This window comes from Bos javanicus, chromosome 29, assembly GCF_032452875.1.
Source record: "Bos javanicus breed banteng chromosome 29, ARS-OSU_banteng_1.0, whole genome shotgun sequence".
Classification (NCBI taxonomy): domain Eukaryota; kingdom Metazoa; phylum Chordata; class Mammalia; order Artiodactyla; family Bovidae; genus Bos; species Bos javanicus.
Window position 1 is genome coordinate 37,975,342 of NC_083896.1, and position 14,220 is coordinate 37,989,561.

At 46.7% G+C, this 14,220-nt stretch overlaps 1 protein-coding gene across 1 annotated transcript; it reads right to left on the bottom strand.

The window, feature by feature from the left end:
* Positions 1 to 1,189: 1,189 nt before the first annotated feature.
* LOC133241701 (pregnancy-associated glycoprotein 2) lies at positions 1,190 to 9,240 on the bottom strand. Its single transcript, XM_061407636.1, has 9 exons — positions 9,115 to 9,240; positions 8,035 to 8,152; positions 7,795 to 7,935; positions 7,497 to 7,579; positions 6,423 to 6,616; positions 5,239 to 5,355; positions 3,373 to 3,514; positions 3,189 to 3,287; positions 1,190 to 1,475 (listed from the first exon to the last, which is right to left on the bottom strand). The coding sequence occupies exons 1-9, from the start codon at positions 9,238 to 9,240 to the stop codon at positions 1,329 to 1,331; spliced, it is 1,167 nt and encodes a 388-aa protein (XP_061263620.1). The 3' UTR covers positions 1,190 to 1,328.
* Positions 9,241 to 14,220: the final 4,980 nt, after the last annotated feature.

Genomic DNA, 14,220 nt, shown 5'->3' on the forward strand with positions numbered 1-14,220 from the left:
TTCTACTTTATCTCTTCTTTTCATTTTCTTCTATTACCTGAGTCTCCCTGCATCTCCCACCCCTACTGTCCTGAGCTTAGGTCTCTACCTAGGGTCTCCAGGTAGAAAGAAGTGATACTTCTACTCCCAAGGTGCCAGTCCATGGCAGCTCACAACCAAATGGTTTGTAACTCTGGCCCTGGAGGAAGCTCAGAGAGGCTGAACACTCTGTGCCCCCTGGTCCACCGTTACATGAGTGACACCTTCCCCCTCCAGCACTGGAGGCCAAGGAAGGGATGTGCTGGACCCTGGAGGAGGGGGGTGGCTCAGGGATCCACAGGGGCTGTCACATGGGAAATGGGACTGGAAAGGTCACAGCAGGTATGGGTGGCAGAGAGCTGGTGACTGAGGTGGGGGGACAAAGGAGAGCCATCTCAGTGTGAGGGGCCTCACCCAGAACCCCCTGGAGCAGAACCCCGCTGCCAATGTTCATCTAAGATGTGATGAATAGAATATTTTTATTACCCCTCATAATCCCTCTGAATGAGGAGGCAGTGGAGTTGGCATCATCATAAACTCTTCCCTGATCTAGACCATCCCCCAGCCACTATCCTCAGGGCTGCCTCCTGCCAGCTCCAGTTATTAAGTTCTGAGGAAACTGTCAATCATGTTTGCTGCTGGGTCAGGGCCAGATGACCATGTAAAGCCACTCATAGGACCCTATGACTCTGCCATGATGGTTGATCCAGGGTTGGACATGTGATCTTAGGGGGCCATTCAGAGCACTCCCTTGAACCTCGATGTCTCTGAGCTTCTTTCCTTATGAGTTAGATGCCTTGGGAATATAAAAACCCTGGGGCAGGTAGCTTTGGACTCCCTCACTAGGTGTAGAAGCCTTAAGGAAGAAGGTTATTAGGCTAAGACCATCAAAGAAGAGAGAGGGGAAAGAGTGAAGGTCAGAAAGAGAGAACTGATGACTTCTGATTTGTTGGGTCCAGTCACTGAGATCTCTCTATCTTTTCTGGTTCCTATGTACAGGATCTCCAGTGTTCTTCTGAAAAGTCTCCCCTTTCCTTGAAACCAGCTGGAGTTGAGCTCCTCTCACTTGTGGTTCAGACTTGGTTCTAGACCCTCCCTGATTATTATGCACCTTCCAGACCCCAAAAGAAGCACCGATTTGTTTTAGCACCATTAAGAGTGAAACTTTTTATTCTTTATTGAGAATAGGGTTTGCAGAGCACCAAACACAATTCACCAGCATCGCTAGGCAGGAGTGCCCTAGTGTGAGCGAATATGTGTTAGGAACAGCCTGATTGATTTAGTCAAATGCTTGCTGATAGTCCAAGCATTTACACTGCCGGAGCCAGGCCAATCCTTCTATTTTTACGATCAAAAACCGAGAAGTACTGCCTCAGGAAGATATCACCAAGGATCCAGGTGTTTAGAGAGCTATTTTCTGTGCCTCCTTGAAAGACACTGCGGCAGTTGTTTTGAATCTGGAGGAGTTAGAGACACACACCAGTCAGCCTGTGCGCTTACCTGCGACTCTCTCCTCAATATCCAGACCTGGCATACTTTTTGGTTTTATTTCCCTCTTTTGGTAAGTATCAGGTGATTTTCTCAGCAGCTGGGGATATGAGGGTTCATCCAAAACCAAAAAGGGCCAAGGCATGTGGTTGCAATATGGCAGGAGTGTGGGGAGGGGAGGATTGGGAGTTTGGAATGATCAGATGCAAAGTAATGTACAGAGGAATGATAAGCAACAAAGTCCTACTTCTAGAGCAAGGAACTGTGTTCAATATTTATTGACTAACTAATGAAAAAGAATATATATATTTGTATATGTACAGCTAAATCACTTAGCTGTGCAGCAGAACTTAAGGCAATGCTGAAGATCAGCTATACTGCAATACAGTTTTTTAGAAAAGAACAAGAGAGTGTCTCCTAGTTCTCCTCACACTCTGTTTCTTTCCTTCTGACCCCTGCTCATTGTTTTCTCTGCAGAGAATGTCTGTTCTTCTCCTGCGTCCCCCAAACTGGTTCTTTTTAACTTTTATTTTTTTTGGAGTATAGCTGATTAACAATATTCTGAGTTTCAGGTGGACAGTAAAGGACTCAGTCATACATACACATGTATCCTTGTCCCAGAGACACCCCTCCCATCCAGGCTGCCACCTTAGATTGAGCAGTGTTCTCTGTGCTATACAGTAGCTCACTGTTGGTTATGCATGTTAAATACATTCAAAGCAGCGCTCACAACACATTCTTTAAGCCTTCGCTCAGCCCCTCTGAGAAGCCTGTTTGGACCCACACTCAGCCTTTGGCCACTCCAGGCTTGGCTGGGTGACTTATTCTGGTCTCCATCCCCGCCAGTCGGTCCATAGCCCTCATCACCCCTAATAAGTCCCAGGGTCCCTTTGCAGAGCACTGCGGGGTGCCATTTGCATGGAACCCAGGGCAGATTTGCCTAGACCCAAGCAGGCCTCCCTATGGTGCCATGAGTCAGGGGTTTTAGAATTACTGCAATTCCCTCTCTTCCTCAGAGCCTTCTTTGAGCCCAACAGCCTGCTCTGAACTCCCACAGGGAGCTGACGTGAAGCCTCCACCCTGTGTCAGGGCTGAGCAGTCACTGTGCACCCTTTAATCACCTTAGCATCCAACCTCCCCACAGAGGGGTCGGGTAGCCCAACTCACAGAGGGGAAACTGGGACTTAGCAAGGGGAAGTTGCAGTCAAGGTCTAAGGTAGCCATGTAATTTATTGTAACTGGGACAATTTCAATAATGAAAGGGAGACTGTTAATCATTATGGTGGGAGCACACACAGGGACTGCCACCAGCCAACCCCTCTTGTCACATGTCCTATTTTAGGGATCCCTAGTGCTGACTTTCTGAGTTCCTGCATCTGAGGGGTCTAGTTGAACTGAAGATCTATGAGGGCAGAGGCCCTTAGTGTTCCCCTCTCCTTGTGACTCCCACCATGCCATCACAGAGTGGTGTCTCCATATTTATTTCAGGAGGATGGATGTCCCAGCCTGTCCTCTACTCTCAAGTGGCTGATTTTGTGGGAGGCGCTGGCCCAGCCACAGGGGCTCAGCAGCATCTGCAGTGGTGTGGGTTGGCCTGCAGAGGGTGCCCTCCTCCCAGCAGTAGCCCAAAGGTTTCTGCAAACCCTAATTTAGAGAACCAACCCTCAGGGATGGCCCCTCACCTTGATGATGTAGGCTTGAGGGCGCAGTGGATAGTCGATGCCATTGATGTTGAAGATGATAGGAGGCAGGGTCTTGACAGCATCACATGAAACCAAATACTGTTAGAGAGAAGGAGAGAGGTTGGCCAAGAGGATCCTTATTATGTGGGGAGACTGGGAGTGACCCTGTGGCATGACCCTTCACCTCAGAATTCTCAAGCCTGGCGTTCATGAGCTTGTGGATGTTGGTGACCAGATTTGTTGGGCCGTAGATCAATGATGTCCCGGTGTCCAAAAGGGCCTCACATCCACAAGAACAAGCAGTAACAGTCCCGTTCATGCTGATGCTGAGAGAGTAGGACAAAGCGGGCATCAGGGTCATGTGGAAGGCTCCCTCACAGCTCCCCCTCCCTGACTGTCTCCTGAACAGAGCTTCATCTCTTGCCCTGACTTTTCCTTTGCTCTGATCACAGTACCTTCCTTGACATCCTTGAATGCAGCACTTGAATACACCAGGTTTTTTGTACCTTGACATAAGCTGGTCTTCCTTGCTAGAAGAGCCCCCTTCCCTTTGACTAGCTAATTTCTCCTCATCTTCCAGATTCCAGCTTAACTGTCATGGTTCCAGGGAAGTCTTTCCCCTGGTGTGTATCAGTCTCCTCTCTTGGTTACTTTCTATAGACCCTTCCTCAGGTCTGGTGGTGGTGGTGGTTTAGTCGCTAAGTCATGTCTGGCTCTTGCGATCCCATGGACAGTAGCCTGCCAGGCTCCTCTGTCCATGGGATTCTTTAGGCAAGAATATTGGAGTGGGTTGCCATTTCCTTCTCCAGAGGATCTTCCCAAAGCAGGAATCGAATCCAGGTCTCCTGCATTACAGGGAGATTCTTCACCAACTGACCTATAAGGGATGCCCCTCATGTCTAGTATGTACCAAAGTGACAATTCCCTCTGTGTGTGTGTCATTTCTTGTACATTTGCCTTCTTAGATGAGAGGACAAGTTTTATTCTCATCACATCTCTAAAGTGCCTGGCACTCAGTGGATGCACAATGCTTGTCTGTTGAATGAGTGAATGAAGGCTGTGAAAATAATGAAGATCATCCAGAGAGGTATATCTGATGTCTCACCAACAATGGGACAAACACACAGTAAAGATGGAGGTTCCTGTGGCAGTAGATTCTCATAGGGGTGGGGGAGACCGGCTGCCCTGGGAGGGGATGTCTCTGAGCAGCAACCCCTCACTGGGCTCAGACACTGAGATCCTGACCAGGCAATACCTGACTAGACACAGAACCTCAAAGGACAGGTAAGCTTTTATCTGAGGGTCAAACACAGAATCTCATCAATTATTGCCTCTTCTCAAGCCACTCCTGGATCCCACCTTCCCGATTCTCTCAGTTGTAGCCCCTGACCCACTGTGCCCAGGGACGCGGGGTGTCTCTTTTTATGAGTCGCTTTTGGGTCCCAAGACTGTGGCCAACCTCTCTCCACTGCTGGCTAGCTTCTCCCTAAGGAGACCAGTTTTCCCCATTTCTTCAGGACTTTCCCTGTTTTTAAACTGACATTTCTCTGTGCTGAGAACTTCCTTGGTCCCATGTAGCCCTGGACAGTTGGTTATCTTATCACAGCTCTGTTCAGGCTGAGGAAATTCTCCCTGATCCTCTTTTCATCACACTGTAAAGTCCTATAACCATGCTCCCCACCTCACACTCAGGGGTGCAGCCCTCCCATAGCTGCACAGGCCTCTCTGGACCCTATGATGGACCCTGTTCAGAGCCCTGGGCAGGAGGCCTGGGGTGATTATGAACCTATGGGTGGTTTGTGTATCTATGTGTTTCTGTGTTTGTTTATGTGTGTGTTCGTATGTGGCTCTGTGTGTGTACTTGTGTGTCTCTGGCTGGTTATGTATTTTTCTATGTGCCTGCTTGTGTCTTTGCATGTGTGTCTGTGTTATTGTGGGTGGTGTGCATGTCTGTTGACTGTGTGTCTGGGAGTGCATCTGTGTATCTGCCTGTGTCCATGTACAGATGTGAGAGCATCACTTGGGGTGACCCTCAGAGGGAGAGGCTTACTTGTTCATGCTTATCTGCCAATGGCTAGTTTGGGACACTGGTATCCAGTTGAGCTCTCCCTTGTAGTAGCGGTGGTCCACCCCACCAAACATCACCACACTGCCCTCTGGCTTGTTTCTGTAGAGAGAGGAGAGGGGGAGATCCTTGGAGGACAGTAACAACAGCACTGTCTGCGAGCTGTGCTTGTCCACCTTTCAAAAAGGAGTTGAAAAAGGAGTCCCACACTTTTGTTTTGGGTCCCACTCTTTCTTTTTACACTGGCTCCTGCGAATTGTTTAGCTGGTTCTGGGTACCCAGTGAAATGTTAGTGAGAAGGGAAGTACATCAAGTACACTGGTCCCCATGTACAGATGCAGAAATCAAGTCTAGGAGAGATTGAGAACCAGACAGAGGTCAGTCGCTGGCTAATGAGCGGCACAAAGGAGGTTAGAAGCCTGGCCACCTGCCTGGGCTCCACCTACTCATTCTTCAGAAGAGGTCCTGGACCTCCTGTGACGTGAGTGCTCAGAGATACCCTCAGAGGACAGTGTGCTGAAGACTTTTGGCTTCCCCCTTGTCCAGCCTGTATTTTTTCAGAAAAATCAAGGCCTGAAAGCACTAAGGGTGTGGCTTCAAGTCACCCAGGATTGGCTTCACTGGCCTGTGACCTGTGCTGTCCATTGGGCCCCACACTCAGCAGGGCCCCCACCTCTGCTCTCCCTGTCTTGAAATTCCCAGGGAGTTTGAAAAAGGAGTTGAAAAAGGAGTCCCACACTTTCGTTTTGGGTCCCACTCTTTCTTTTTGCACTGGCTCCTGCAAATTGTTTAGCTGATTCTGGGTACCCAGTGAAATGTTAGTGAGAAGGGAAAGATTTCCACCTTCCCTCTCTTCCCTTCCATGTCAAATTCATCAGCAAATCCTGTTGCCTTTTCTTCCAACTCGTATCCTGACACCTTGCATTAGTCTTCCTTTTCGCTCACCCCCTACAACAAGCCCCGGCTCTTACGCCCACGAGCATGGTTGTGTACCAATAAAACTTTATTTATAAAAGCCAGTGGTGAAGCCAGGTGGGACCCTGGGCCATAGTTATCCTGGGTTAGAATATCCTTTAGGATACTTCTGTATCAATTGTTGCATAATTTTCATGCAACTGAAAGCATCTTAAAACTAATTTGGAGAGAGGGATTGTTCAGCTCAGACTTACGTGTTCAAGTAGAAGGCAAAGACAGGCTCAGAAAAAGCACCGTGTGACCACAAGTTGTCAAAGATGGGGATGGTATCTTCGATGCCCATGGCGGGAAAAGCCAAGCCCAGGATACCATCAAAGGGTAGAGAATCAAACCCGTATTCCTCCAGGCTTAGGCCAAACGACTGTTCAGGGCTAACAAGGTTCCCGATCTGTGGGCGAGAAGATTGTTCCGAAGTAAAGGTTTGTTAAGTTCGTCTAGGCTTGGGCTGAGGGAGAGATGCCATTAGCACTGCAGAGCAGAACTGAGGTCTTTCTGTGTCCTCGGTAGACTTCAGATGGTTAGACCGAGCTGGGAGGGGATTTGGATTCTATTTATGTGGGTCTGTGGACTTTTAAAACATCTGCTCCTTGAAAAACACCGTCTGAGTGAGTCAAACTGGCCTCTTGCCTTCGGCAACCAAGAATCAGGCCAGGACCCAATGGTGCCCCCTTGTGGACAAAATGAGTAAAGAGCAGGAGACCCTTCTCTGGCGTCTCTCTGAACTGATGACAGAAATGAGGTGAATTGATGGTTAATGTATTTTGGGTTCTGCATCTGCCCAGAAAGACAGAAGTCCATTATACAATGTTGCTGGCAGGGTTCTTATGAAATTACTGCCTGGGAAATACACTTTTGGGGGTATGTGTGTGTTTGTGTGAGTGTGTATGAGGGAGAGAGAGAAAGTAAAAGAGAGAGGCGAACTACTCAGGTACTTTGGGGGAGGGAGGCTATAGGTTTTATTAGACTCCCAAAGGCCCCATACGTTGAGAACACACTTATCAGGCCCACCTACATCTCTGGCCTTCTGCTTATCCACCCCGGATACCTGAAGTGCTTGACTGTGCCCAGGGTCCCCAGATCAGTTTTATCCTTTCCCCAAACACCCACTACCAGCTTTGGTCCTGACAAGCCAGCCTAGACCCATTGCTTACCACACGTGTGACCTCAGCAAGACCCTTGCTGTCTGCACCTCAGTTTCCTCATCTGTATCATTAGCTAATCAACACACCTGCTGCATGAGGTTGTTGTAGGTTTAAGCAAGTTATTACCACGAAAGTGCCTGGCACAGTCTGAGAATATAAAAGTCGGTGCTTTCCCCTCTCTTCTTGCTCCCAGCAAAATGAACCTTGAGCTGCTCATGGTCAGAGGAGCTGCAAGTCCACAGCCCAAGCAACTCTCTGGGTTACCTAATTCATTTGTTTGTATATCACTATGGAGACTGTCTCCCCAGGGACAGGATCCTGTGGGTAAGATGGCCAGTATCTATGGGAGTTAGGGTAGGATGGTCCTGCTAGCTGGTACTGTATCTGTTTTGTAAGCAGTGGTCACTCCATAGTCAGTCCTGACTCAGCTTTTGTTTCCACGTTACCCGAACGGTGTCAGAGCCAAGAAATCCCTGAATTATCCCAGATCCATAGAAGATGGTGATAGGCGAGCCTACTTCCCGGAAGCTTGAAGAATTTTGAGGATTGAAGGTTTTGTGTGTATCTGCAGACACAAGAGATGAGTGTCAGTCAGGTGCCAAGGGTGGAGAAGGGAGTTGAGGGCAAGTAAAAGATGGGTGGGTTGGAGGGTGTTTGTACTCACAACAGGCTGGACTGGTACAGCTGATGGAAGGCACCCACAAGTTAGCTGAGCCTGTGTCAAAGACGACCCGGAACTCCTGAGGGGGTGTTCCAATGGTGATGTTACCCACGTAGGCAGTCTGTGGGGACCAAGATGGGTGGGTTAGTGCAGATCTGGCTCCCCTCGATTCCCACACTGCTGCCTCCCTCTGGGTGTCACATGTCTTCTGAGATCACTTTCCAATCACTATGCAGCTCACAGCCTTTGTTCTCAGAGGTGCCTGCATTTGATATTTTTTCTTGCACCACGTGGTATGCGGGATATTCACTCTATGACCAGGGGTTGAAAAAGTACCTCCTGCATTCGAAGCCCAGAGTCATAAGCACTGGACCTGCAGGGAAGTCCTGGTGCCTTCATTTGAGAAGCTCTCTAGTCTCCTCTTCAAACCCAGTCTGAGCACACCCTTCTCCAGGAGGTCCTCCTTGATCAATCCCAGCCACTCCCTCTAAACTCAGACCACATCCCATAAACACTGCACAGGTGACCCTTTCATTTGTCATATATTTACTCTTTGCCTATCCTTCAGGCTGCCTGCACAATCTTGAAGACAAAATGTGCTCTTTTTCCTAATCTAATAACAACATCCACAGTGTTAGATTCTTATGGCCTTACACAGAATAGGGATTCAGTAACTTTTTCCTGCTGTTATTCTTGCATCTGTGGAAGTTGAATTCTTCTGCCTGGGGGATTCACAATTGCTTTGCAGTTGGCTTTATCTTTTGACTAGAGATGGCTCACCCTTCATCTGTAACTGAGTGGCTCACTTAGTTCAGAAGGAACAATCTCCCTCAAACTAATGACATCTTTGACACAGAAATGGATGTTTACCTGCCACCTGGTCATTGCTGGGCCCAGTCACCACAGATCAAGAGTTGTGGATGAGAATGCCTTCTCCTCTGGAATGGGGTTCCTGTTCCCCAGTGTTTCTGCCTCCTGCAGGAGCCCCAGCCCCAACTTCCCATCTGCCACCTCCAGAAGAACCTCAGTGCTAGGCCAGAGCACCAGGGGGCGCTGTGAGAGCCATCCTCTCTACAAACTCACATCCAGATAGTTCCTCAGCGGGTGAATAGTTATTTTGGAGTCATTCTTGGACAGTCTGTAAGCTTGTTCCTCCAGGAAATTGTTCAGCAAGTTTTTTTCCCTCAGGGTTTCTCGCAAGGTCTTCATTTTCTTTAGAGGCAAACTTTCACCGAGGATTAGGAAAAGAAACAAAGGAGAAGATACCATTAGTTGTCTGTGTTAAGGTATAACTGTCATTGTAATACACTGTGTATTTTCCAAGCATTTTTATGAATGTCACCTTATTATCAGAATGCCATGCAAATACCATGGCAAGGGCGTAGGTTTAAATACAGGTTCTGTTGTGTAACATTTGGTAAGACCATCTGGATTCTCAGCTTACCCCTGGGTAAAACGGTGGAATGTAATGATTCTCATCCTCCACATAGAAAATTGGGAGATAAATGAAGTGATGGATATAATGTATCTGATATATAGTGAATCTCAACAATGACAGCTGTTAGTATTGCTATTGCCATTCCACTGTATTGTTCTCAAGGAAGCTCAGGGAAGAAGGTTGTAGAAGGGGATCATTATCCTAATTTTATGGGGAAGGAATCTGAAATTCAAAGAGTTTGTCACTTGGCTGTGGTCACACTGCTTGTCAGATATAAAATAGGGTAGAAGTAGCTCTCCCAATCTTTCTCCAAGTAGAAATGGAACAGAGGGTTGAGAGAAGAATCCAGGAGATATGAAACAAATTAGGGAAATTAAGAGGCTAAAGAAGCAAGGATGAGTCAAAACTGAAAAATTAAAAGAAGAGAAAACAACATGGAGAAATCTGCACTCACAGAGACTTCCAAGGAGATGGAGAGATAAATGAGAGAGATGCCGAGATGCAGACATAGACATATAGACATATACACACTGAAGTAGAGAAAGAACAGAGAGGACACCTAGAATAAAATGTAGAAAAATGCTATTCCACAGGACCACACATACATTTGTACAGGTTGTGCACTAAACAATTGCAAGGTCTTCCATTTTCAGCAGGTCACCACATGATGGGGTCCCAAGAGTTATGCAACCATGCAAACCTACATCTCGATCCTTGGGACCCACAGTTTCTATAGCAAGATGCCTGCATGCGTGCTAAGCCACTTCAATCGTGTCCAACTCTATATGACCCTATGGACCACAGCCTGCCAGGCTCCTCTGCCCGTGGGATTCTCCAGGCAAAAATATTGGAGTGGGTTGCCATGTCCTTCTCCAGGGGATATTCCCGACCTAGGAATTGAACCTGCATCTCTTACATCTCCTACATTTGCACGTGGGTCCTTTACCACTAGCACTACCTGTGAAGCCCAAGGCTAAAGAAGCAAGAATAGGTACCTATAGAAGGTGCTTATCAATAAGTAAGAGTTGAACCTTAAGACCATCAGGGAAATATTCCATTCCTTTCTAACCCAGAAAGGAAGATGATGCCACTTACAGTCCCCATACTTACATGACTATGCACTCTGAGAGGGCCACCAGCCCGAGAAGCACAAGCCACTTCATGCTTCTTTCCTGGCTCCAAGTACTCAGGGAAGCTTTAGTTCCTTGACATGCAGTGGTGACCAGGAGCTTCTAGTTATATGTGCTCTAACCTGCCCTGATTGTCCCCTTTAGGCCACTAATGGATCTGATAAAAATACAAAGCTCTTGATAAAAATTTTATTTCCATCATTGTCCTTAGGGAATGGACTTAGAAAATTCTTGGAATACAGAGAATTCTCCTGTGATCTCTTACTTGAGGCTAGGCTGGAGTGAACCGCATGGACATCTAGGTGTGGAGAAACTTGCCAACCTGGAGAAAATAACTGCTAAGAACGCCATAAAAATGAATACCAGGGGCCGTGCTAGACATTCATGATCTCATGTGGTCTGCCTAGCCACTTCATGAGGTATGGTTTGCTGTCCTCATTGGAGAGCTGATTGCTAGGAGGCAAAGAGGTCAAATGGAAAAGTGGAGGCTTGAGAGGCAGCCCAGGGCCATATGAGTGGCTTTAGGTAGTGGGTCTAATGGCAGAGATAAGGGGCACCTATGATGCCAGTCTACATCAAAGATTTAGGGCAGAGCAGTATTTCAATTGCATGATTTCAGTATTGGAAGAAGTGCCATATGCATCCACAAGATATTTTATATCGTCAGGGAAGACACATGTGCTGATGTCTGAGTTAGATGGTGGAAAGTCCAAGTTGATCAAGACACAAGTGGTCTTTATCTTAATCGAGCTATCAGTCTAGTTCTTACAAACTCATGGTCCAAGAAGCAAGAGAAATGATACAAAGCCTAGGCAGCCGTGCTCAACACTGGGCAGCACATGCCTTTCCACTGGGAGCAGCCTCTCCTCCACTTCAGCCATGCTGGAAAGTGGGTCAGTTGGCCATGTTTTTGAGAGAAGTCAAAAGTCTGGATATTTATGTGCAAGTTCTTGATTTTAATGTTAGTAACTAATTTTTATCCCCCCTAAACAGATTGGGAGCTATATTTCCACCATGGTGGGCTGGAATCAGCCTTCAGTCTATGCAGGTTTTTATTTCTGGCCTAGAAGTAGGAGTGTAGTGGGGACAGAGATGGATTTAATCTAAGTTGGTTGATTTAAAATGAGACTGAATGCATATTAAACATGTTAGTTTTTTTTCTATTTGAAAAGAAAGATCACGAGGGACATATCAATCAATGACCTTAATAATGTCAGTTTGCTGAGGATAAATAGATAGATGTCTGATGTAAGTCTCCAGTAGGGTCCATGCCATGAAAAATTTTGACTGCCAAACAAAACACAGAAAAAATAATTTTCAAGTGTCTTATCAATCAAAGAAGGCAAAGAAAACCACACCAGTCTGGGCTCCAACCCAGACTGAGATGAACAGGGCTATCTGTTAAACTGTTACCACAGCCAAAGGAAAGACAATCGTGTTTCCTGGCTCTTCCAGGAAAATAGGCTCTCCCAGGGCCTATTCTTGCATGAGATCTATCCTGGCCTGTCCCTTGGATACAACAACAGGGGCCTGGTCTGGACACCAGGTATGTATAGATGGGGCACAATGTCGTAACCCTAATTTTTGCAAATTGTTTAAATCCAGTTTTGGTAGTTCCGTCTTTACAGAGGGAATATGAGAGCATCTAACAAATGACACACACATTTGCTCTTTAACTCAGCAATTCTACTCCTAGGGATCTACCCAACGACACACTGGTGAAAATATAAAAAGCTATATGCACAAGCTATCTTTTGCACATTGTTTTTAAAATCAAAATATCAGCAACATACCTGAAGTGACCATCCATGGGGGAATCTGCAATAAGGCACAGGGCATCCCAACACCGGGGTATAATGTGGATGAAGGAGTAGTGGAATGGGTGACATTGTCAACTGTGTATTTAGCTTTTTAAAAAAAGAGGGTCCAAAAAAGTTCTTAGAGTTTGTTGCTTCTTATACACATGTATGTCTATTTTCATTTAGAAAGAGTAAAAGAATTAGCCAAAAACAACTAAAATGTAATTTATAGATGAGGAGCAGGGAAGTGAGATTTTTCTTGTTTTATGCTTTGATTTCCAGCTATGAAAATGTGTTATAGAATCAAAAAGTAATCATGTGCGTCAAAATTGAGAACAAAGACTAATAATAAGTCTAATTGTAACAAGTTGGTGACTAGCTGCACATATCAAAACATTGCTTGAGTTGCTATAAAATTCAGAATTATGACTCTACATTCAGAATACTGAATGTACTCTGGCTGAGCAAGGTTTGGTTTGAGACAAGCCTATAATCAAGGGATTTGTTCCCTCTTTGATGCTCAAAAAGATCTTGGAGCTTTGAATGACTAATGAATGAGAGAGGGGAACCAGTCATGTTCTTTGGGGACTTTGCTTTATGGATCTGCTTGGAGAAAAAGGACAGACACACAGGACAAGCCTGGACATCTCTGGGTCTCAGCTGGTTGTGAGTTGAGTTCCAGCCACCAGACTTCAGGGTCAGGTGCTGATGTTCTTCACAAGCCACCTTCAGAGAAGGAATAGAGGAAAGATATTTTACCCAGAGAGCAGTGTAGTCAGCCGACCACGGGATCACACAAGGCAAGATGGGACAAGAGCTTTTGTTTGTCTCTTGGCTCTATCAGTTCCCTGGAGTTTCCACCCCTGAGGACAAGCACACAGAGATAGCCAGAGTCACTGGTGATTCCCCTGGCACCTGATGCCTCTGGTGATAACCAGTTTGTGTACACAGCCCTGGGCCCAGGGCTGACTCAGCCCTGTGAAAGCACCAGGGTCTCCCTTCCGGGGACGATGAGATGGTTCATTGCTGGCAACTTACAAGTAAAGTATGTAATAGGTCCTGGTTAGTGACTTGTGGCCAAGTTCCAAGCATGAATGCAATATTTGAAGTGAAAAAGTAGCTATTCATTAAGCTTGTTTACCTTGGTCCTTTGCAGTGACTGTTTTTCTCACATCTAGAAAGTTCTCCCAGCTTTTTGCATTGCTGGTGTCTTTACAACGTTTAGCATCATCTAATGTGCCTCCCTCAGGCAGGCCTTCCCTGGCCACTCCAATCTCACAAGCACAGAGCCTGATCCATTCAAAGAGCCCATAGACACTGACTGCACTTCTCTCTGTGCTTTCAATGGGCACCTTTAGAGCTTGAAATTGTCCCCGATTTAAAGATGACAAAACTGAAGTTGAGAGGGGTTAAGCATCTCTGTGAAGGACATAGAGTCTGTGACTGTTAGAGGCAAGATGTGAATCCAGGTCTGTCTGACTGCTAATACAGCTGCTTCTTAGTCCTGGGCTTAGGGGACCTGAAAGTAATGTAGAGAGGACAAGAGGGTGGGGCATGGAGGGTGGCACTGAGAAAGGACCTCACAAACTGGGGCTCTGACCTGGGACATTGTCTTCTGGGGATGCAGACTGTGGACCCTTCACCATCTGCAGAGTCACCGGTTGCCATGGCAGGGGGAGGGGCATGTGCTGATTCATGGACTGATTGTTGTGAATAAAAAGTACTGCCTGCCCTTTGTGTTGCTGTTTAGTCTCTCAGTCGTGTCTGACTCTTTTGTGACTCCCATGAACTGTAGTCCACCAGGCTCCTCTGTGCATGAAAT

Bases quoted from the DNA above. Each gene is read 5' to 3' on its own strand.
- LOC133241701 (XM_061407636.1), bottom strand. From the start codon at position 9,240: ATGAAGACCTTGCGAGAAACCCTGAGGGAAAAAAACTTGCTGAACAAT. The intron at 8,153-9,114 runs GTGAGTTTGTAG...TGGTCCCCACAG, and splicing joins CGCTGAGGAACTATCTGGAT to ACTGCCTACGTGGGTAACAT. The intron at 7,936-8,034 runs GTGAGTACAAAC...TTGTGTCTGCAG, and splicing joins CTGTACCAGTCCAGCCTGTT to ATACACACAAAACCTTCAAT.